This window comes from Patagioenas fasciata, chromosome Z, assembly GCF_037038585.1.
Source record: "Patagioenas fasciata isolate bPatFas1 chromosome Z, bPatFas1.hap1, whole genome shotgun sequence".
Lineage (NCBI taxonomy): Eukaryota > Metazoa > Chordata > Aves > Columbiformes > Columbidae > Patagioenas > Patagioenas fasciata.
Genome location: NC_092560.1, coordinates 30,572,168 through 30,597,756, shown reverse-complemented (window position 1 = coordinate 30,597,756; position 25,589 = coordinate 30,572,168). Strand labels below are relative to the sequence as shown.

The 25,589-nt window shown below is 42.2% G+C and overlaps 1 protein-coding gene across 9 annotated transcripts in view; it reads right to left on the bottom strand.

Moving 5' to 3' along the window:
* Positions 1 to 18,704, bottom strand: part of NTRK2 (neurotrophic receptor tyrosine kinase 2) — a 210,038-nt gene extending 191,334 nt beyond the window's left edge. For 2 of the 9 annotated variants that reach the window (XM_065860512.2, XM_071802801.1), the window contains exon 1: positions 17,892 to 18,222. In XM_065860512.2, coding sequence (XP_065716584.1) covers positions 17,892 to 18,100 — 209 coding nt within the window. In that variant the 5' untranslated portion in view covers positions 18,101 to 18,222. The other 7 variants (XM_071802802.1, XM_065860513.2, XM_071802800.1 and 4 more) reach the window with 6 other exon arrangements.
* Between the last annotated feature and the right edge of the window lie 6,885 nt (positions 18,705 to 25,589).

Sequence of the window (25,589 nt, the reverse complement as noted above, 5' to 3'; positions counted from 1 at the left end):
CTTTCATGGCTTTGACAGCCCAGAGATCAAGTACTCATGCCTGAAAGTCAGCAGTAATTGCTGACCTATTGCAATTAACACTAAGATCTAGTTAGAGCATCTGCAGAGTGAACATGCTGCTCAAAATCTTCCCCATTGATTAAATGATATTTCATGTGACAGGGCTGGAGGAGAAACAATTGGGTTTTACCCACGGGAAATGAGGCCTTGCTCATCAAGTAAGCAAGCCACCCTAAAGTAAATAAAGCTGCATTACACTGTCACCATTTTCCAGAAGACACTTCCCTTCCTCATGGATTTCACAACAACAAAAGGGTCAACTAATGGTGACAGTGGAGCTATCTCCACGTACATTGAGGAGGCATCAGACTGCCCTGGGCTTTTCTCTCATGTTGTTAACTTAGTCACATGTTCAACTGATTTTCTCCCTGCCACAAAGTAGTTTCGGTTCTATTTACGAGGTGTGGCAATAAGAAAACTGAGGAAAGGGAGGCTGTGCTTCATGATGTTACATATACAAACAGAAATTAAAAGAAAATAAACTGTCATGGTAGACCAAAGCCCTGAGTCCACTCACATAACATGAATAACTGCCTGAACACCAGAAGGATGTGGGCATGCAAGCTGGTCCTTCTTATTATCCTCATGTGAGATCTATGAAAAACCAATGACTGGAAATTAAAATGTTTTACAGATAACACATGGGATGATATATAATCTTCTGCATTAAGAAAAAAGTTTCACAGTGCAAATTATGCAGTCTAGGAAGAAGAAATCAGCGGAAACTGCAATTCAACTGACATTATGGGCAGAAAAGTAAGCTTGATGTAAAAGACGTCTTGCTAAAGAGTCCATGCATTTCAAAAGATAATCCTAGTCCCAGAAAAACTTAAACAGAGATTGACCTGTACTTTCACAAGCATCCAGAACTAAAGCTGCAGGTCTTCCTAAAAATTAGTCTTTCTCTGCTAGAATAAAACTTGCCTTTAAGCACTTTTTTTTGTTTTCGTAATTTAAAGGGAATTCTGCTGAATTGGAAAGAAGGTGCATTGCTTTCCCAAAGGCAACCTATCTATGTCAACTGGTGTGCTGAGAAATTCACTGTGTGTTCACATCCCAACAGAAGCTTGGGAATACAAAAAGTTGGGTTGGGCTCTCCTCCAAACTGCAAAGCTGACTTGGGCTATGCTCTTGCCAACTACCAGAAAAAGCAAAAAGTGTCTCCTAGTGGGATTCATTGTCCCTTGGGAAAAAGATGGGCAGTGAAAAGACAAAGCATGACGCTAGACAAAACACATTACTATAGCATTATATGACACTGACTGCTCTGCAGGACTTCTTAGGATAAGATTAACATGGCATACACATTATAAGACAACAGTCCTTTGTATTTTGTGTTTCCTTGGATATATAAGGCAATCTGGAAGATACCTTCCTGATTCTGCCTTCAGTGTTCAACCAACAAGAATCCTGTCAAGACCAGACCGAGACTGGGAAAACACAGAAGAACAGGAATTAAGAATAATGGACAGAGAAACACAGATGGAGACTCAGAAGAGTAAAATAAAAGAAACTGAATGACCAGTTGTACTACCTGAAGATTAAGCCATCAAAAAAACTTCTGACAAACACTGCCAGAATACAGATCCATCACTTCACATCACTTATCACCCATCCAAACCTGACATTGCAATTTTAATCATAAAAACATTTAACCAGAACCGCCCACTACGAGGAACTCTAGAACTTGACATAACTCATAGTGTTACACAGAAATACATTATTGTATCCTGTGGTAAGCCTCAGCCAGTGTGAAACAGCTCAGCTCTGCTGAAGTCAATGAAGCTACCACAATTCACATCAGACAAAGATCTGAGATTGAGCACACAATCTATATTAAAAGATCAATCTTGGTCGATTAAAGAAAAAACCAAAAGGATGATATTTGGGAAGAAGCAGCAGCATGAATTTGTAATATTTTATTTCTTTCTCTTATTGCATCTCTTAAAAGAAAAGCGGGGCAGGTGGGCCATACTTTAATCTGAGCTGGTGTTAGTCTCTTTATGGTGAATGATTTATGATTCCAGTTCCTAACTGAAAGAACCAAAAGAAATCACTGATTTTCCACAACCATACTTCAGGTAGGAAGCCAAAAGAAATTCTGGCTAACTGCTCTGCAGTACATTTGTAAAAACACTCTCAGTATGGAACTTGACAGTAAAGCAAATTTCACGCAGTTGGAAATCCTTGAAGAAAGATTGGACAGTTGTAATTTACCAAAAGCAGGTCATGTCCTCTTACACTTCCTTACTTGTTTAATAAGTCTGTTGTAAGTTAAGCCTTTGTAGCTATTTCATAGCAGTGAGAAAAAAAAAAAAGGAGTTTGATGATTGTAGCTGTACACTGTAAGGGGAAGTTGTTCTTCTGTTTAATTTAGAGGGAGGTTTGAAATAAAACCTCTCCCCAGCTGAAGTCTATTTTTACCTTCTTCACAACTACTCTACCTTGATGTTACTTATCATCAAACATTAATACTGTAAAAGCTCTGACTTGCAGTGGGCGACGCTGATAAATGAAATTTGCCTGCCTGCCCTTAAGAATATCCACCCTGTTCTTTAGCTGAACATTTTTATTGTAGCATAGAAGAAAAACATCCTGACTCACTGGCTGAAGTCACGTGAGGAGCCTGGAAGCAACCACAGCAAAGCATCACACCGCCAAAACCTGGCTGGATATCACCCAGCCTGATCGTGTGTACCAGCTCACAAACACCGACTGCTGTCACTAAACCAAACCCTCTGCTGCCTACAATGCTACTCGTTTGATTATACTATAGCGTTCTGCTTCTCCTTCAGTGAGTCATCAATAAACAATGTTTGTTTTCAGACCTTTAGTTTCATCCCCCCTTTGAAAACTACTGATTACTTCCGATAAAGGCATTCAGAACCTCACACCTAGTGACTGCACATTGCACCCTACAATAACATGTCCATCTCAGCACACTTCAGCAGCTATTGAATAACGTCCCACACTCATGCTTCACCACTTCTGCAACTTCTGGAAAGGATATTTTAACATCCTATCGTAAAAGAGTTAACTCCCCCAAATAAGTGCTCCTTTAAGAGGATGGTCTTCACTTCTGTTCATTACATATGTGAAAGACTATGGATACAGTCTGTAAAATGTCAGTGAAGAAACCTCTGAGCTGCAAGAGAAGGAAGAGAAAGCAGGTTCTGCTCTTTAAAGGGCTCTACATTACTTTGTGTCTCAATAGCTCAAAAAAAGGATTTCACTCTAATTTTCAGTTCTTTTCCTTAACCTGAAAAAAACAGTCAGCAGAAGCATAACTCCCTAACTTATTTACTCTGTTTCCTCTGTATTAATGTATGTTAAGATATATTACTCCATTTGGAGCTATAAGGACATGCTGGAAAACTAGTGCATACTAATCTTAACAACATAGATGCAAGTAAATAACACTGTAATTCAGCTCTAAAAGTATTTCTGTTACCAGAAATCTCCCTTTATGGGAAACATATTTTCTTAACACTACAAAAAATACATCAGTTATGTTTAGCTCTGGTTCATACAGCTGGGAAGAAAGTTTTTAAAATTAATAAACATCCCCTGGTGAAATGTTTCTGAACTCTGGGAAAACTTTATACTCTGAGTAATTTTTTCATGCAGTCTTTAGGGAATAAGGCAACACACTCAAGACATTGAACTGTCAGTAGGTGAATTAACATTTAATGACAGGTCATGTATGTCCCTAGTCTACACCACTGTGAGAGCTGTATGGTAACATTGACAATTAAACACTGTACATATCCCTAGTGCTGTATATCCTTACAAACTCCAATGTCAGACCAAATTCATCAAGGTGTGCAACAACTTACGGACATTTTCAGCACACCTGGGCTGATTTATGGTTATGCATCAAAATAATGCAAATTTTTAAGCTTGACACAATATTTGATGAAACTTGGCAGATTCAAATGGGTTTCATTTGCAGCCCCTCTGAAACCAAATTTAACATAATGCTTGAAGGGTGTGAACTCACATAGTTTAAAAACGAAGCATAGAGCTACACAATGTTGCATATCAGGAATGCGAGGTTTCACACACATGTAAGGAGCAATGATACAATCTCCACTCAACCAGGAAATCTTTCTACATAGGACCAAGCTCCCCCTGGGATGGAAACTGTAACAGTAACCAATGAGCATGATATAGACACCTACAAGCCACAAGTTCTCTATGGATACCTAAGCTTATTCCAATTATTTTATTTTATTTTGCTGTCTCAATATGGTACCACCTGTGCCAGATTTCATGAGGCCAACCTCAAGAAACACAACTTATACTGCAAAAAGAGCATGCCGAACTCAGGAAAAGAAGTCATGTGTCGAGTTAGTCCACTGTGGTCCTACCTAACATTCAACAGTTCTACAAACAGGTGCTTCTTGGCTGGTGTCCCCTGACAAATCCTGAGCAAGTGCTGCAGTGGTATTTTTTTTTAAACTGTGAATCACTCTCTACTTCACAAAGAGTGAAAAACTGATTGCCACTATCACAGCCTCCTTAAGTCATCCTTGAGGGGTTTTTGTTGTTTTGGGTTTTTTTTTTTTGTTTTTTTCCTCCCATTTAGAGTATTTAACCATGAGTCACAGAAGACTACAGGAGGCAGCTCTCCACGTGCCAGTGCAGCAGCTCTGGAGCTAACATAATTAACTCTGGGATCTTTCTTTACAAACAGAGGCACACCCATTCTCGGAGCAAATCCTTCACTACATATATCCCGCATTCAGGTAACGCGCTGCTCAGGGTGACCCGGAACTCAGCATCTCCCAGACAAGGTCACAGACCCCAGTCACCTTCAGGAATCTCCTGTTCTTCATGTGTGGCAGTGTCAAGAGCCAGAGTCAGCAGGGCTCAGGCATTCTGCTTAGTGCCAATACACTGTAATTATCCAATGAGTAGTACCTAATTAGTAGTACACAGTTGCCACTGGGAATTGTTTCTCCAAAGCCATCGTCCTGAACAATTAGTGCCAATCCACCAGCATAAAAGCAGGACAAAGCAGGAATTCAGTGGAGATCCCAATTTTATTTTGGCACTGCAGGAGTGGATCATACCCTTGCCTATCACTACTATTCCCTGGGAAATGGGAAGCTCACAGTTTGCCAGCCAACCTTAGTTTCTTCTTTACAGTATGCAAACATGAAGGCAAAAGTAAAAATAAATGAATATGTATGCAATGCAGAGTTTAAGGAAACAGTTACTATATTTAGAGGCAGGGAAAACTAAATGTAATGCACCCTTGGGCTTACTTACATTTCTGGTTTGGCTTCAAGGTGTTTGTTCTGTTCTCTTCAAGCAGCAGACTATGAAATCAAGCAAATTCTCCAGACATTTCATACAGCTTTCAAGATTTAAGATTCATGCCCTTGACAAGCTCCACCTTCAGAATTATTTTACCCAAAATGCAGGCAAAGCTTATTTAATTATCTTCTCCATTCGGAGACCTGCTCTCCCCTTTGAGCTCCATGAAGTTTGTACATTTGATATTTCACCAAGACATCAATTTTTGACATTTCTCCAGAGTATAATTGACTGTTACACTCTAGCTTTTCCTTCGCAAAGATGTTTTGGAAATGTTGATATTCCTTGATATAGCCAGAAAAGAAGTATCAGCTGGGCAGACAACAGCCTATTTATTAAAAAAGATATCTCTTAATCACTGACCTTATACTTATCTACAACACACATTTCATCCACTGTGTATGAAATCATCCCTGCAGACTGTTAGGAAGAGGCTTAAACTCCTGTACAGTCGCTTTACAACACATACACTAAAAATTACACACTAAATAACATACAAAAGGAGAGTTGTGTATGTGGCTTTTCATTAGTTCTTGACAGAAAGCAGACATAAGAATAATCATTTTTTTAATCATTATTGTTATTTGGCTTGCAGGAAGAATGGACATCCGTGGCAGTCACACATTCTCCCCCTCCCTCTTTCCTTCTATGTGAAAGGTGCATGCACATCCCCCTCTCCCTCAATGCATCCCCCTCTCCTTCAGTGGGGCAGTCAGTAGCTCCTTTTGTTTGCCGTTAGCCAGGAGCAAAGGAAAGGTGCAGAGAAGCTGAGAAGTTTCTGGGCGCCCATAGCCAGAGTGGGAGGGTACAGAGAAGCTGAGAAGCTTCTGTAATGCCCACAGCCAGATCTGACAAGACTATAAAATGGGATGCCCAGCGAGGATCCCCTTTGTGTGGTCCTCTCAGAGCCACAGGTCTGCTGCAGCAGACGAGCCCTCCCCTGAGCCCGGAACGCTAAGGTAACCTCCTGGGACTGGGACTGCCTCACCTCCACAGATGGGTGAGTGATAACTTATTAGATATATGCTTGAATAATTCCTCGCTGCATAAGCGAGTGTAGTTCCTTGCCGAAATCAGGCAAGTGTATTTTCCTTGCTGGAATAAGCAAGTGTATTTCCTTGCTGCATAAGCAAGTGTAGTAATAATTCCTTGCCGGACTCAGGCAAGTGTATTTTCCTTCCTAAATAAGCAAGTGTATTTTCCTTGCCGGACTCAGGCAAGTGTATTGCCTCGCTAGACAAGCGCGTGTAGTATCCTGGAGTCAGAGACGGCTCTGGCGTTTCTTGTGAGTGCTGGTATGCACGCCGTGGATCTCCATTATTCTTATTTGTTGTACCCCAATAACTTCCTTAACTGATATCCAAACCTGTGTTTTATGTTACCAGAGAGCTAACTAATTGCATAAACCTCGTTTCTAATCAGTTGTTTTGCCGAACTCTTCTGGACAGAATAAAAGTCTGGTTTGGACCTTGTTTGTCTGCCTAAAACTAACTTCGGGGTGCCTCTGTAACAGCATCTCAAAGGAATGAGCAAATACAAAAAAATATATGTGACAGAGCACTGGAACTGACTGCCCAGAGAGGCTGCGGAGTCTCCTTCTCTGGATATATTCAAAACCCACCTGGACACATTCCTCTGCAACCCGCTCTAGGTGAACCTGCTCTGGCAGGTGGGTTGGACTAGATGATCTCCAGAGGTCCCTTCCAACTCTGGCTACTCTGTTGATTCTGTGACATTTGTTTCTCATACAGAACCACCTATGATGTTGACTCTTCAAAGACTAATAACACAACCACTCTCTTTTTCGGCACTTGCACATACCACCTCTGTAGCTGTCACTGGCCTTGATGCAAAGGAGAATGGCAAAACATCAGTTTCATAACAACACAGTAAGATTCCTCCTGACCATTCTTTATACGCATCTTTTTAGTTCCCTCAGTGAATCAAAACACTAAAGCAGCTTGGTTGATGTAAAAACCTTTGAATTCTCTTCTTTCCAGGCACTCATGCTTAGACAGCAACTTTGTGGAATGGATGTCTTAAGTGAGTTTCACATCCTTCAGAGCTAGATAAGCACTTGTTGACATAAATCAGTATGATTCAAGAAGTTTCAAGTTTTTTTCCTATCTTCAGGTTGTGTCATGTTCAATATTCCCTGACTCCTTGATTCAACGTAAGAAATTCCCTCTGAAATTCCCTCTGAGGTCAGTCTTCACATATATTATTTCCACTCTTTGACATTAATACTTGGTTTTATTCAGTTTAAAATTACTGGCTCTTAGAATGTCAAATACTCAGTTCGATCTGCTCTGATATTCACCCAGTCATCAAGACATATGTCCATATGTGCTACACTGTCCACTGTCTCATTCACTGCATGCAACAGACCTCATGCCAAATACAAGTCAAAAGATAGTACTTCCAAATGATGGAGTGAAACTGCAAAATTTGAAGCCATCTATGCAGGAAAATCCATCTATATCCTGGTAATGCATTAAATTTGCTGAAGAACTGGAGTCCTCAATCTCAAACAATATTCCCCTTTTCATAAGCCAAAAAAAATTCCTTCTTCTATTTTTATTTAAGTCTTGAGGGTCTACATAGGGTCACAATCTCTACCCTTTTTCTTTGCAATTATTACATAGAGAACCCAATTGGTAGATGTTTTTCCATTCTTCAAATGATACCATCTGCTGCCACAGTTCACAATTGATTTTCCAGTCTCTTTCCCAAGACCTGTGAAATATTTTGTGTAGGCCTAACCACAGATCTGTGTCTTCTTCAAGCCCTATCTTGTTTTTAAATGGAAGGCATACATTAATACTTCTTCACATTATGTTATTGAAGCATTCCAAAAGGGTTACAGGTTTTCTTTTTGACTTTCCGTTATATTGACTCCATTGATGTTTACCTCAGCCTTCGAGGCCCAGAACACATTGCCACCTTCTGTATGTCAACACCAATCTGTTTATATTTAACCAATGCATTTTTTCAGACAGCATTTCAGCAGCATTAAAATTGCTTCTTTGCTAAAGCCTTGAAGAGGTACTCTTCACTCTTCCACATTTATGTGCTCTTCACAGTTCTCTATTTCAGTTTCTTTTATCACATTTATTTCCATTCTGTTTTCTGTCCTTCACAGTCCATTTCTCCTCATTTTAATTGGCCAAACGTTCGAATTTCTAGCTTCTTCCTTTAGCATTCCTAAAAAAAAGCACTTTATCTTCACTTGAGGAATCCTGCTCTTCACTTAAGTAGTTTCTTACTTGCACTGCATATATTAACATAATGATGTATTTATTACACTTTCCACACATTTGTCAGTATCCAGATTATTTCTAATACTTGTGCTGACTGCCACATTTCTGCCACTGTCTCCGTAGCTTTCCATGTTCCTGTACTTGGACAGTTTGATTTTTGGGAAATTCCCTCTTGCAATGGTACATGCAGACAAGCATTCTGTGTCTATCTTTCAGGTTTCTCTTTGTATTTCTGTTCACTCTGCTGCTTGACATATACATACTGCCTCTTCCACAGTGAGGTCAACTTTACTTCAGAAACATTTGTGTATGTCTTTATTGTTACACTTTGGGAAAATACACTCTTTTGTAATCATTAATTTTCCATTTTAACATCATTTCAAGTCTTAAGTCATCTTCTCTACCATTTGCCCTTCAAACTGAATTCTCACCCTGCACATATCTCTTTCACAACCATAACAATATGCATATAACCAGACAAAGCAAAGAGAAGGAACAACTGCCCTGTTTCCATGCAGACTGGAATGCCACGGAGGGTTGGGAGAAATGTTCAGGGCAGGGAAGATGGACAGAGTCATTCTTCCACCCACACCCACCTCCAGGACAAGTGTTATCTATTTCTGCAGCTGTGCCACCTAGGTCCGCATCCCCCAAATGACACAGGCTCCAGGCAACAAGACAGCCACTGCACACAAACACAGTCCGGAACCTGCAGTCATGTCTAGTGCAGAAGTAGCATCCAGCATCAATATTTTTCTGTTTAGGTGCCTTGATGTCACATCTTGCTTTGTGCCAATTCAGTTGTTTTAAAATATATATGAATCTAACCCAAAAAGTTTGAAGTTTTGTCTACATGTATAAATACATGTGCAATACACAGTCTTTAAAAGATACTTACATTGCTACTACTCTAAACTGTGAAACACTTCAGCATATGTTTAAGTACACTACAAACTTAGTCCCATGAAGTCAACAGAACAGCTCCCAGCAAGAGACTACAGTGTATGTGTTTATCAGGTGAGTACCACAGCATGCATAATATGTTCAAAAAACCTGTTTCTAAAAATTAGGAAGAGGCAAGAGTGGAGTGGGGAGTAGGAGATTAATACGCAATAAACTACTCACCCACCTAACTGGAGGGGAGGGGGCAGGAAAGGTATTTTCACCTTCCTGGACTAGACCAATATACACCAAATAGATTTATCTGTTAAAAAAAACTAAACTAAACTAAGTGTTCTGTGTGAGGCAGAAGATCACAGATTTGGAAGTAATGCTGGGAACAATGTTACAGTAGTGTCCAGGAGTACCAGGTTCAGTTCTTTCCTCTCCCTAAGGTAATGTGATCCCAGTCTCTCAGAAGATGCTCTACTATAAAGCAACCTCAGAGAGAGCAGTCTCAACCTTACCTGTTCATGCTATTCTAATTTTTGCTGTAATTGAACACTCAGTGGAGCAAGACCCAGCTGTCTCACTGCACAAACAAGCGTCACAGTCACTTTGCTAAACAGACTGTCCTGCTTTCTGACCCAAAAGCACATTTAAATACTCCATGCCAAGGAAGGCAACTCAGCCAAGAAGGACCAAGGCAAGCCCACATCTGTACACCATACAGGACAGCAGTTAAGATGCTGACATCCAAGACCTTGGTTCAGGCCCATGCTCTGCTTCATACGGAGCAGCTCCCCACACGTGCTGCTGAAATGGTTCATCTGCAACCACACGAACTTCTCACTCCACAGCGTGACCCTGCTCGCAAAAAGGAAGGTCTTGCTCTTTCCACTTACCCCAGGGAATTAAGTCCCTGAGGTTTTCTTATACTCAGTGGGGAGAGAAGGGGATGCCTCCATCAGGCAATTTGCACTAGGAATCTAATTTAGCCTCCTGAATCACTTCCTGGAAGAAGTGGGCTCCCCATTGCTGGCAGGAGAGTAGCCAGCTAAGTGCCTTTGCTAGGGACTTGCCAGATTTTTAAATGCTGAGGCCTGGGACAGTCCCAGACGTGATTAGCAAGCCCAGTGCACAACACTCACAGCACATGCTGTGGAAAGTCTCCCAGTCTGTGCCCAGTAAGTCTGACATGCCCAGTATGTGCACATGATTTATCTGCATAGGCTCGCTGTGCTGTCTGGCATTCAGAAAATCAGACAGTTGTTGCAAAAGAATGGGAAAAGTCATGTCCTATACAATCTTCATATGGAATACAGCATCTGATTGTGCAATGTGGATATCCATGCTTCACAGGATATCTGCTGAACACAGCATTAATTATTTTTACATGTACAGTTAGGAATAAAAAAGGTTAAAAAAATCATTTAAATCTAAAACTGGATGATTTCTTTTGGCTCAACTGTCAAACCAAGAAGAAAAATACATAACTTGCCCAGCCCCAACTAGAGCTCTGTCAGCAGAGTCTTCTGTAAGGAGCTCAGAAGAATTGCCATTTCAATGTCTTTCTGTTTCAGCAATGGACTAAGCCTGATTAATGTACTGCCCTTCTTTTATTTACCCACATCTGTAAATGGTGAACAATATATCCTCTACGGATCCAGCACAAGGTCACAGAATCACAGAATGTTAGGGATTTGGAGGGACCTCAAAAAATCATCTAGTCCAATCCCCCTGCCGGAGCAGGAACACCTAGATGAGATTATACAGGAAGGTGTCCAGGTGGATTCTGAATGTCTCCAGAGAAGGAAAATCCACAACCCCGCTGGGCAGCCTGTTCCAGTTTTCTGTTACCCTATAAAGAAGTTTCCTCTCATATTTAAGTGGAACCTCCTGTGTTCCAGTTTGCACCCATTGCTCCTTGTCCTTCCATTGGTTGTCACTGAGAAGAGCCTGGCTCCATCCTCATGACACTCACCCTTTATATATTTATAAACATTAATGAGGTCACCCCTCAGTCTCCTCCAAGCTAAAGAGCCCCAGCTCCCTCAGCCTTTCCTCATAAGTGAGATGCCCCACTCCCTTCATCATCTTCGTGGCTCTGTGCTGGACTCTCTCCAGCAGTTCCCTGTCCTTCTTGAACTGAGGGGCCCAGAATTGGACACAATATTCCAGATGTGGTCTCACCAGGGCAGAGTAGGTCCTGTCGTGACTGCAGCTGCTACTGCTTTGCATATGGAGGTGTAGGTTCATTTCAATATAGAATTATATAAAACTTTGTAAAAGACCCCTCTAAAATACTCAATCTCAGCTTCTTCTGCCTCAACATATTTAGTCTTCACACAGTACGAAAACGCTCGAGATCCAAGAAAAGCCACAAGTCAAAAATATATCAAATAATGGAGCAACAGCCCTCTTCCAAACTCAAAACAGGCATGAAAATGCTTGAATCAAAGTATTTTCATCTTTTGCATGTGTCCTCTAAACTATTGTACCCTGGTGAAATGCAAATTCCATCCAGTTTTCTCACTGACTTTAATGCTGCCAGAATTTCAGCCTCAGCTTTCCCCTGAAATAAAAGGCATCTAAGAACCTTGTTGGATCGAGACCAGCAGGTTTAGCTAAAGGCTGGTTCAAGTCACGGCATCCAGAGATTATGATCTCTTAAACCTAGTCTGAAAATGCCTTGGGCCTGCCTCATTCCACTTTTACTTCTGAAAAAAAATAAGTCATTTATTCAGGCCTCGTCTAGGAATCAAAGCATATTGACCTGGAAGCTGATCTTCACTAATGTACCCTACTGATAGAAAAAAAGAATAGCTGAACTGGTATTAAACATACTTAAGTTTCAGTTATAACTTCTGTCGATGATCAACACTCAATCCAGGTCATTTTCTTCCAGAAAAATTAAAAAACATGCATATTCACAACACAATTTTCATGGCATGGCTCCTTTTTCTATAAGTCCATTATGATTATGTAATGTTGTGGTTAATAGTACCAATGGAAGGAACAGGATCTCCATATGCATATTTCAGGAGTGGGAGTAGTTTTCTTTGCTTTACGCAGTTTCTGAAAATACAGGCTCACAATCGAACTGGAATTAAGGTGCATCCTGTTTGTGTTTGACTTTAATAGCAGCTATGTGCTTCCATACATTTGGATTAAGAGATCTTAGCAAACGCAAACAGCATTCAGTAAGAGAGTGTATTTATATCCCAGAAAGTAGAGGCATGTGGCTTTAAAACCTCTATGAATTTATTCCTCCATTTGAAATGCATGAAAATTGATGAATTTATACAATCAGTGCTTCACTTTTTAAAGGACAGTTCTTAAAGTGAGATTTTTCAGACGTAAACAAGCTAAACAAACATTCAACATCAACAAAGCATTTAGATGGTTTTAGTGTTCTCTGCTCTGTTTTTCATCTTTTTTAGTCTTCATTACCTGCTACACTCACGCAGCTAGGATAAGGATATTTGGATGCTCACCTTCACTGACATATTATTAGACATTCTTGCAGTGATGGATGACAAACAGGGGAAAGAGAGAACTGCAATCCAAAGTGGAGAGAAGAGGGGGTCTCTCTTGTTTTAAAACAAAATCCAAAATGGAAATAAGAAATAAGGCCCTTGTTCAGTTATGTAAAAGGTTTTGCTTCACAGTTACTTGGGATCTAGAATCTTGCTAAGCTACTTTCTCCCTTCCACTGTCAGCATAAAAATAATGAAGAAAAAAATAGAACCTGCAAAATCTGGAAAATGCCATCCTAAAGATATCACAGTCTGGACTGCTGGGCCCTCTGTTTTCTCATTAGTATGGAAAGAAGTGGAAGTTTCTTGAAAACAACATATTCGAGACCAAATCCTTGAATTCATACAAATGGCTTTCTTTTTACTATGTACATCCAAAAGGTCTCATAAAAACCCTGGGTGACGAAAGACAAAGATGGAGAGGCAGCGTCCTGCCAGCCCACCCCTGCCCAGCACTGAGCACCTCCTGAAGGATGCTGCCTCTGCCAGCACCGGCTCTTTCATCTCAGCAGGACAGAGACAGATCCGGTGGAGTCCCCCCCGGAACCTCATCCGTCCTCACCAATCCGAAGGACAGAGACTAAAACAAGCCATACAAAAGACTTCCTGGGAGAAGAAAAAAATAAACAAAAAAGAAAAAAATCCCAGTATATACGAACCCCAATGCTTTGTGATATTTGGAGTATTTTTAGAGCCCAGAAATTACAAAACCGATTTTCAGAATACTTACTTTTGACTCACCTTAACCAATTACACAAATCTTTAAAACCAGCTATTATATCACTACCGTCCAAAGCCCCTTCAATGATTTGTAGCCTGATGCCTCGTGTTTTATTGTACAATTCCAAGTCACCAGAAATAACCTTTCAATCCAGCCAAGCCATGCGATGCTGTACAGCCAAAAGTTGTTTTGAGGATGAAGGGGCTGGGGGTTGAAGAGCCTTGTAGACAGTTTTATGTTATATTAAATCTGCAACAGCCTAGAAATCTAAAATGAAAGAGACCCAAAATACCAACAGCTCTGAGCTTCAAATGAATTTAAAAATGCCCTTTTTTTAGCACCAGCTCACATGACGTGTTAAATAATTTACTCTATAAATTACTTATCCTGTCTTATTTATTAACAATCCTAGAGTGCTTTATATAACTGCATTAGAAATTTATTTTGTGGTTTTGAAATGTAGGCAATACACAATCACCTCTCTCTTTTAACAGGAGAGAGCTTAAAAGTCACCTACTATTTTGTTGGCAGGCTGTTCTTCCTCAAACACAGCAATTAATTTCAAACCCTATTCACTTGAATAATAATAAGTCAACATTTTAATGACTTGATACTAGAACTGTGAAATTAGGCCAGGAATACACTTGCACTGCAAGAAGACACTTTGAAATCAAAGTCTTTGAAAAGTCATATACATTGAGATATACTAATAATACATTTTACTTCATAAGAAAATGTTAGACCAGTCCTTTTACGGAAAGTCCTGAACACTTCAAAAATGACTCGTTTACTATCCTATTAATATTTCTGCTTGAGTGATCTTGCCAAGGACTACTTACTTGCTATTGTGCCTACAACGCACGGATTTAACAACACTTAGATACTCGTTTTGCTTTCACCACTCTTGGTTTTTGGCTCTTAATGTGAGTTGCAATGACTGATAGCATGATTGTAATGCAGGATCTCTAGGTGAACCTCCTTTAGCAGGGGGGTTGGACTAGATGATCTCCAGAGGTCTCTTCCAACCCAAATTACTCTGTGATTCTGTGATCTCACTCTGGAGTTCAATTTATCTCTAATAATATCAAAACTACCAAATAATTACTATGATTAAACTCTGTTACGGTGGGAGAATTTAGCACTGGCACATGCTTTTCAGATAAAGGCCAGCCCCCATCAGGACCCTAGCCAACTGGACAAATCTAAAATCTGAAGAATTTTCAAAACCTGTCTTTTATGCACATTAATAGAAAACTATGCAAAAACAACAAGGAAGGGAAAGAGTGAAGAAGATGACTAAGAAAAGCACCAGGCATAAATACTCTTACGCCCTCCCACACCAATTTGCAGCAGCTGGCCCTCATAGGGCTGATGCAGAAGTGCCTTGGGTGTATTTCTGCTGCTTTCATAGGATTTGCATGGTGGATCCAAGCAGGAATCAAGTAATAGCAGGAGGAGACTGTTTATTAAGCTCTAAACTGCAGCTTACCTATGGACCAAAACAGAGCTGAAGCACCTGGGTATCAAGCAGTGGAGGCTGTCCGATGCATGGGACCGCATCTCCCTCATTCTTACCAGTATCGCCCCAGCCTTTTCTCCCCGCTCTGGGAGCCAAGGGGAGGCCCTCACTGCCCCCTCATATCCTTCCTGCCCAGTGCCATCCACCTGGCCCACAGCCAATCCTCTGCACCACCATGGGTTCCACATGCCTGCCCGAACCGGGCTGTTATCCCAACACTCCCAATGCACATGGCGCAGGTAAAGATCCTGACCCAGCCACATGCCCCAGGCGCTTGTGGATGCTCTGCATAGGACTGAGGAGTCCGCTCCCACCGAGAGCAGGACTTACACAGCAGCTGAAGGATTGGTTTCAACAGTGACTCAGGAAATACACGGGAATAAATCACTAGAAATTAATTGTCTTACGGTCTTCTCATTCTTATTTACAGCAAGAGTAATTCTATCAGATACCGATGGAATTGTGCTCCTCTATCTACAAAACACATAAAAGAAAAATCAGGCCTGAAGCTTTCCCAGTAAAATGCAGTGCCCCAGCCTCTTAAACTGGTTTCTTAGCTTGAATAAAGCAAGATGTGTGGTGTTAAAAAATGTTTCCACAATCTGTATTTACCATATTTTAACTGCTTCCCTGCATATTTACTGTTTATTGAGCTCCCACAATGAAATAACGTGACAGCTACTGCAGTCCAATTTTTAATTTATGCCTATAAACTAATTAAAGGGCCTCTGTGCTTCATATTAAAAGTACGCATGAAAAGACCATCTAAAATACGTGCAGCAGCATCTCCTGAGAAATCCATGACTCAAAATTATTTTTAGATCACCAAACACAACAACATGCAATGTCACAGAATGATACAGTAAAAAGTGAAAAGAACAGTAAAGACAGTGATGCTCAAAAACACAGGAAAATGAAACCCACAAGCATCACTGCAAAATGACTAGACATGTTTTAAGTTGACCATGGCTGGCATACATTTTTACATATGTGTTTTCTCCTCTGGCCTTTTAAACAGAGTTCAAATTCTATGGGGAAAATTGCTCTATTACCTCCAAATTGAAAGTACTTGATAATAAGGCTAGCAAAGCTTATGAAAATTAAGAGAGACGCATAGCTCAGAGCAATTTTTTTTTTAATTAAGCAATACACAGAATATTAAACAAACATCTGAAACAATAACTGCTGAAAGATGCTTTCTTTACCATAGGTCCTAATAATGTACCAAAGATAGGCTGTATATGAGTAGTAAAAATGCACGTCTCCAGCTTTTTCCTCAAACACATGCGGAGAAATACTGCAAATTGACTTCAACAAATTGCAGATAGGTAGCCCAGAGCCTAAATTTAATCTAAAATCACACAGTATTTCATGGTATCTTCATATTGTTTCTAAAGGAAAGTGAAAAAGAGAGGAAAGATGGAGAATGCAAACAGTGAGAAATTTATATAGATTTGGGGGAAAATATTCTGGTATCTTTTACTTAAAAAATGCCATGGAAAACAATCCTGAAATAACAGGGATTGGGAAATATGGAGGTGGACGAAACAGCTTTAGAAGGTTTTTTTTCCCCAGATGTATCATCTGCAAGTTCAGTGTCCAAAATTATTTGCTCAGCAGGAGCCTTTGCAGCTTTTCTCAGGCAACATATTTGGATGCCACACAGTTCAGAGCTGCAAAACAATGCAGGATTGAACACAGAAAGCTAGAGAACTCCCTCACCAAATATTGTCTGGAGGAAAACGAGGATGGAAGCAACGTAGGGGTAAGAGAGAAGAAAACAAAAATTGCATCTTCCTCACTATTACTGATGGCTTCCTGATCCTCCAGCACTTGTACGGAGACAGCACAATTCTCATACCTCTGCAGGCTCAGTATTTTCTCCTTCTAGCCACCTTGCTGAGAAGGGCAAAGCAGTCTCGCATGCCTACGCTCAGGGCAGGGAAGACACTCTGCTGTCCCATTCACCAGAAACTGCTGCATCCCCTCCTTTTTTTCCCTTTTTGTTTCGATGTTTGTTTTTCTGTTGTTGTTTTAATAGGAAAAGAGTACAAGAGACATGGGGGGGGAGGGGGCCGGAAAAGCCACCTACCAAAACTCTTGATTCGCGGGTATAAACTGAGGGAACGAAAGTAAAAAAGAAAAAAAAAATTTAAAAAAAATAAACCCCCTCTTCCAGATGTGGGGTCGCCGCAGAGGTGAGGTCTGGGAGGTGCGGCACCCCGTCTGGGGCAGTGGCCGGAGGCGGCACCCCAGCGCGCCCTCCCGCTCCCCGGCCGCTCCGCGGTCCCGCTGCGGCCGCCGGACACCCCCGCACCGCCCTCCCGCCGCGCCGCCCGCCCCGCTCCCCGGGAACCGCATCGCCCGCAATTAGGATTCATCATCTAAACGGGCTCGCAGCGGTATCTCTGTGAAGTAGTGTCCAAATTAAATCACGCCAGGATTTTAGGCTTCCAGCCACCGCCTCTGCCCGCGGACCAAGCGCCTTTTGGCGCGGGGAAGTTCCCCGCCGCCCCCTCCCGCAGCGTTCCCTGGCTGCAGCGTCCCGCCGCCCCCGCGCTGGGGCCGGGCTGGGCCCGGGCCGTACTCACATCTCGGTGACATTGTCCCCCTCGGCGCTCCGCTGCGGCACGGGGAAGGAGGCGATGCCCGGCGGCGAGTCATCGCACCAGATACGCCAGGAGCTGCAGCGGCAGGACGCGGGGCAGCCCAGCGCGCCCCGCCAGCAGCCCAGCACCAGGCAGCACAAGCCCCACAGCCGCGCCAGGCCGGGCCCGGGCCTCCGCCGCCAGGACACCATGCCGCCCCCGCTCACTCCAGCACTGCCCCGACGGCCTCCTCTTGCTCCCGCCGCCGTCGCCGCCGCTGCCGGGGCGCACGCCCGGAGAGTGCGCAGCCTTCCGCGCCGCGGGCGGGCACCCCACGGTCGGGGCTCACATGGGCGCGCCGCAGCCGCCCCGCTTCGCTGCCCGCCCGGGGCGGCGGGAGCCAGAGCCGGGCGCTGCGGCGGGACTGGGGCAGAGAGGGGCGAGCGGGGCCGCCGGCACGGCAAGGCGCGGCACCTGCCCCGGCCCCCCGGGCGGGCGGACAGCGGCGCCGCCTGCCCCCGCGGCGGCTCCCGATGATGCTGCAAAACGCGCGGAGCGGCGGGGGCAGGTGGCGGAGGCTGCGCGCCTACCTGCGCGGGCTCGGGCGGCCGCTGCCCGCCGGAGGGAGGGCGGGCGGAGAGGGAAGCGCAGCCCGCGGCGGCGGGGCTCGGGGCGCCGTGCTCGCCGCTTTACGCACCGTCTCCTCCTCCCTCCAGCTGATAATAAAGCAGCCCCAGCTCCTGTTCCAGCCCAAGCTGGGGAGCTGCCGGCAAAGTGACGTGGGGCTGACGCAGAGAGGGGCAGAAACTCCACAAAATGAGCCTGAAATCCAAAAAAAAAAAAAAAGAAGACAAAAGCAACAAGGGAGGGAGGAGGAGGTGGGAGGGGGAGAAAAGGGAGGATGCCGAAGAGGAGATACCAATAAGCAGTCTGCGCCTGAGCTTTCAGACGCACACGCACATATACATACACATGCACACACATATACGCGCGCGCCCCCCACAGGACGGGGAGCGCCCCACCGCCCGTGAGAACTGTCCGCCCCTCCGGGCGCAGGCGGGGACACTTCGCCGGAGGGCACTGGGCATTCCCGCCAGGGCAGGATCTCGCCATCGAGTGATAAACGGGCATGTTTTAAGTTACCTGGGAGGCGACGGATGACTGACCCTAAAAAGCCTTGCTGTTTACCCAAAACGCCCTGTCCTCCCTCTGACAGCTACATGGTCGGGGATGTTTCGCGTTTTCCTTCCCCCCCCTCCACCCCCGGGTGCGGGTTTTCCGCAGCGGTGCCGGTGCGCGGAGCCCGCCGCAGTGCCCGGCGCTGGGCGCTCCGCAGGCGCCACCGCGCGTCCCGCCGCCGCCCTGCACCGCACCCCGCCCGCACCCCGCGGAGAGACTCCCGCGGAGGGGACGCGCTGCAATTAGTGTGGGGGGTCAATTAACCCCCGACCGCCCTGTGGACTAATGCAGTGCCCACTTCAGCAGGGTGGGACAGCGGCAGTGAGTTAGGATTTTCCTGCATGAAGGCTGGGGCAGGTCTGATTTAGTACAGCACATAATTCACAGGTGCAATAGGCGGCTGACCTGGGAAATTGGGCCTGATAAAGATATTCGTCCCTTGCCGTTTTTGCAGCTGTGTTCCTTCTGTCCTGGTAAGTGACAGGCAGTCCTTGCTTTGTGTTGGAAGGCTGTTTACTTACCTCTGTACCATTATATCCAAAGATGGTGATGGTCCTTTCTTATCTAATTACCTGAGCTGAGTATTTTGAACTGAGTAATCAGGGTGAATTAAAGAAGGAAAGGTTACAGATTTTTTTTGTTTGTTTGGGTTTTTTTGTTTTTGTTTTTGTTTTTTTGTTTTTTGTTTTTTTTTTTTTACAAAGGTACAGAACAAGTAGCCAATACTCTTTACAAAGTACTCAGGAATCAATTTGACATGGCACTTATTAATTGAAAGCACTCTCCATTCTTGTTGCATTTGCTCAGTCTACTACAGAAAAATCCAGTTCTTACTGGGTGCATTCATGGCCTTAACATAGTCTCAGGCAAGGGCTGGTTTTGCTGTCAAAGAACATCCTACTGAGAAAGTCATAGCCATACTGAGCTGAAAAAACTGATTTATACCTCTCTGTGAGACAATGAGTGAAGACTGGATAAAGAGACATAATTTATAATATTGTCAATCATGTTATCATACTTAAAACAAATTTATTTGAAATTAAATTGTTAAATAGATACATTTCTACTACCAGAATATATCTCATCTTTACCAAGTTCACCACTTTGTCCTCTATAATTAAAACATAAAGAAGATCAAGCAAGTCCCAAGGAATAACAAAACCACATGACACAGCATACAAACATGGAAGTACCATAATGTTACTCAAGTACAAGTCATTTTGTCTACAAGTAATGCAAAATTTGGGAAGAAAAAAGAAGGCACTAATAGTTTTAAAATAAAATATCTCTAAACAGAAATATCTATAGAAGGATAAATAGCAAGATGCAAAATTAATGGAACAATTTTCTGGAGGCAAGATAGTTTGGGATTTTTGAAGACTTTGGAGGAAAGAATTTAAGAGAAAAAGAGACAGAAAAATTAACAGCATCAACTGCAATATTATTTTATAAAAAAAAAAAAAACAGTCAAACAAACAAACAAACATGAAAAAGGTCTCTAATGCAACATAGAAGTAAAATTTTGAAACCCTGGAAGTTGCTGCAAAACCTACATTAGTGTTCTCCAGCCAAGTCTGCTTACTCTCCCTCCTGGATGAACACAAATACATCAGCTCTTTAAGGCAGTAAATACTCAATCATGATTCCGCTAGTGATTTTATGACAAGAAGCTCACAATTGTCTAAACATATATGGGCACATACTGGACTTTGTTATTTCATAGACATGTCTCTATTTTCTGTGATTCTGGGAAACTGAGAAGTGGTCAAAGAAGTTTCCGATAAAACCATTGCAGCTGGATCAATTTGGTTGGATAATTCAATAGTGTTGGAAGAGTAAAATTCTGTAGGTAAGACCTTGAAATCACAAGGCTGCAGGTAAGTGTTAAATAATGTTGGAGCACACACCGGAAAGCAGAATTATCAGCTGTTGCTGTAGACATTAGTTTGTATTTTCTACAACTCAAAGATACTTCTCACAAGAGCATTGCTGAGTTGTATGGTAATCATTTTTCAGAAGGGCTGGGATTTACCCACATGGATTTATGCATGACAATGCCAAAAATGACCAGATGTGAAAACACATTGGTAAAATATCAAATTCTGTTAAAAAATATGTTTCTCCTCTAAAATTAGTATTTCATCAAAATAGAATGAGGGGAGAATGTGGGGGGATAACAAACTGAAAGGGAAGTATGGTGGGGCCACCAAAGTTGCCAAAATTAAAGCTAGGGAATGCTGCACCAGGATGCAGTAGGCCAGAATGCTGGCCTACTGAGGCAAGAGGCAGCTCCTCCGATAGACACAGCTAGATGCTTGAAGTGTCTTCATTCTAGATTTACAAAAGGGTAGCTGAGCAAAGAATTACTGTGATAAATTTTGACTTTATTTCTACGTAAGTTTTATTTATAAAGGTAACACCGTTCTTCTGTGCTTTATCTCACAGGCTAAAGAAAGCAGGAAAGAACTGCTCAAATACTTCATATGAAGCATTACTTAAAGGAGAGCCACAACTAAACCAGTGGAGACAAGTATGTTTCTGGTAATGGTCTGAGAGCAAACATCATCCTGAAGGTGGTAAAAGTAGAACAAAGACTTGAAAACACAACAACCCTATAGAGTGTGATCAGAGGGCTAGAAAATATTAACTCAGAGTCTAGACTGAAAGAACTAGTCTTCTTCAGTGTGTGAAAGACTGAAAAGAAGTGCAGTAACACTACTGAAATACGTAAAAGGATATACAAAGTGACTGGTAACAATTTTTTTCCTTGTCTGTGGGATAGGATGAGAAGTAATGCACTTGATTTACAGCAAGGAAGAGTCATGTTCAACATTACAAAAACCTGTATGTGGAAAGGACGGGTAAGTACTACGGGTAGGTTACCATGGAGAACACTGGAATCTTGAGCAATAGAACCTTCTCAGAGCAGGTGAGATGAGCTTCAGAGTTAGTGAAGTAGAGTCAGGTTTGCCTTAGGTAGGTGAAAGCAAATTAACGACCTCCCAGAGATTCTGTTCCCTTGCAGTACACATTACTTGGTTCAATTTTTTACTGTCGTAGATGAAGTTACGAGAGCACATTCATCTGAATATATTAGAAGCCAAACCTGAAGATGCTGAAATACTCATAGTGTTTTCTGGAAATTACTATATTGAAATTGGATTTGATCACTCAAACTTTAACTCATACACCATACATAAAGTATCTTTGTACTGTAGCATATAAATTGTAGTAAATATATGAAAAGGTGTGAACATGGATTTCTTCAAAAGAGGTAGGAGCTGAAAACTCAAAGAATCCTTGTGAAAATACTGTTATTTAGGTGGGGGAAAAAGAAATTGTACCATGGGGTCAGGAAAAAGTTAAGGGCCCCGTGATTTGTGCATTTAGTAGGGTATCCTGTCTTGTCCAAAGGAGTGCATACAGAAAGACCACTGTTATACACCAATACCAAAGCTGCCTAGAAATAAACTTCTTACATTTTGCTTACATTTTGGGGATTTTTAGTTGTTACAAGTGGGAGAGTTTGTGCAGCTCATGGGAACTCCTGGTTTTGTCAGAAATCTTTCGTTTTCCGGAGAAATATCCTGATTCCCGTGAAACTTCCTGCGTGAAGATTTTCTTGCATTCGAGTTAAACATGAGACATGGCTGCACTATGCCCCAGAGCAAGCATATGAACTCAAATCTCCAACATCTGCTGGTCTAATAACTATTCTGAGTTGCACTTGCTTCTCTTCCCTGAGCTCTCGCATCTTCTCCCTCAATGACAAAAATTGGCTTCCACACAACCCTTTTCTGAACCTCCTCCAAAGCACTCTCTGAGTGTCCTGGCCTGGCTTTTGTTATTTCCAGTGTTTCAGCTATTCGCAGATTTGTCAAACTACTTGATCATAGCTGCTTTTGCAATCCTGACTAATGGAAGCGTTTTTACCTTACCTGTTTCAAGCACTGTTCAGTGCTTACGGACTTTAAATAGAGGCTGAATCCTGCCACCTTGTGCTGAAGAAAATTATCACACCTCTTTATTTAGGGAAGAAGGGGAAAGGAAAAATTTACTGTAACTACCGTGTTTCTAATAAACAAGGAACTAAATGGAGGCCTGAGGGTCTAATAGTTGGTTCCAATTCAATAGTGCCTAAGATGTCTACCTGGGACCTCCTCACAAGTTGAATCACTCTTCTGGGGCCACTGTTCATGCTGTAAAATGTCACTTTTCCTGTTTTCACCCAGTTTCAAAGCTCAGGCCTCCCCCATGACCTAATGATGTGAAGGTGCTTAACCCAGCCTCTTGGCCCATAGTCCATGTCTGTCTGATGCCTACAGGTGTTAATCACAGAGTTCCAGGTTTTGTTGTGTTTGTTGTTGTTGTTGTTGTTTTCTTTTGGTTTGGTTTTTTTGTTTGTTTGTTTTTTGTTTTGTTTTGTTTTTTCCTATGAGAGCAGAACTACTTTCCTTTCATCAATAAGCAATCACATCATAGGGTGCAGGAAAGGACCCTCCTCATTATTAAAAACTTAGTATTTTCTGAGGGGGCTGTAAAAGTAATGATTGTAGGGAGCATGGATCTCCCTTTTCTGCTGAAGTCCAAGGCAACATTATTTTTTTCCGACTGATAGGACTTTAAAAGTCACTTTCTGGTAATGATATGAGAGCAAACACCATGCCAAAGCTGGTAAAACTAGAATAAGGACTTGTGAAGGATTACTTCCTCCATCCCATGCGTGATTGCCTTCTCTGTGTCAGTGCAAGCTCCTGCCCCTGCTTCAGACTATTTTACCACCACTCTTCTGAGCGTCTCTGCAGCCAACCAGAGAGGGCAGCTTGTTGATTCTGCACCTACTCATTTACCACCTTCTGGACACCTTCTGACTGGAAACATAAATGGTGTGTTTAACCGTAAGGCATTAGCAACAGGAATCCCAAAGTAGCTAATCAGCTCTAATGTTCTGGTTTACTGTTTTTGTCAAATGATATTTGTTCAAGTTAAGTTTGTAGCAAATTTATGGACTTGCTCAGTTCACAGAAATCATTTTTCCCTCAGATAATCCAGCTGACTGTCTGTATGCTTGTTTGCACATCCACATTTGGTTGTGGAAGACATGCTTGTCTTTCTGATAACACGGGTTTAACAGGTGGAAAATGGACAGCATAATAAAAATCTGACAGATAGTTGAGAGTTTTCTCTCAGTTTAAAAGCAGCCCAAACAGTGAGAATTTTTTTGGTCATTATGAGCTGCTGATATTCTGTATCTTCCTTTATAGTAATCAGTGAAAAAGAAGGAAAAAAAAAAAAAAGAAGAAGAAGAGAAAGAGAGAGAGACGACACAAAACTCAGTTTCCAGTACACCAATTGCAAAAATCAGAAATCATCTGAAAACTTAGCTATTGGAACACTGAAAGCCAACTTCACTTGGCATCAGAAGTTACTGACTTATTTCTTTTCTCATCGTTTATTGTTCCTCATTCACATGAACTACATACCATGAATATGCATTGCCTCGTTATTATGGGGCTAAGATCATTTCTAGTGAGAGGTGAACATGATTTTTGACACCATGCCCTTCTAGGCCTTATGCAATACACTGACCTGGAGCACAACAGGTCTGTAGTTTATTGCTCAAGATAGAAATAATTTATTTATGATGCAAATATACTTGTCATGGCCATGCTAGTGTCGCATGTAAACAGAAGTCAAATCTTATTATATGGCCCATTTCTCCAAGGGAAAATATTGCTTGTATAGTTGTGCTTATTGTTGATGGCACAGGCAGGACATAGTAATTCTGTTCCAAAAAGTACCGATGATGTCTGAGCATACCCCTTCTCACAGTGGCAGAGATAACAGCCATGAACAGAGACAAACAGTCAAACTAGTAGAGAGCTAGAAGGTCAGAAATCAATAGTCTCCAGCCGATCTATTTAGTACTGAGAAATCCTGGTGGTCGGTCGGTACTGTGGCTGTAAGTGCAGGTCATTCTTCCAGTTACCTTATGGATAATATGCTGTGAAAGGCTTGGTAAATCTAATATCTTTCTGTCTGAAAATTATGTATATGGGAGCATTCTTCTTTTATTTTTTTTTCTTTTAAGTTAAAAATTTTAGTACTAGAGATGATACCATGTAGATAGAGTGCTTGTTGACAGTTTCAGTTTTCTTTTTGAATGCCTATGTCTACAGATGCTCTATGGGTGCTTCAACAGCTTCTATACAAAAGAAGACATTGCATGATATTATTTTTAAGACTGAGCTAGATGAAAACAGGAGAATTGTTATAAAAAACTCGCTAACTTCTTTACAGAACGTTAAAGTACTCTACTCTCAGAAAATCTCTCTCCTGTCCCCTGCTTATTGAATAATGTCTTGATGCTGACAAAATTCCTTGCCACCCTCTGGACTAACTTGAGAAAACACATTGACAAGTTCACTGCTAAGCCACTCTGCTATCATCTGGAGGCCTTCCTGTTCAAGTTTAGATTCAGGATTTAGTCTAGAGTGGAATCTATGCAGATCCCTTTGATTA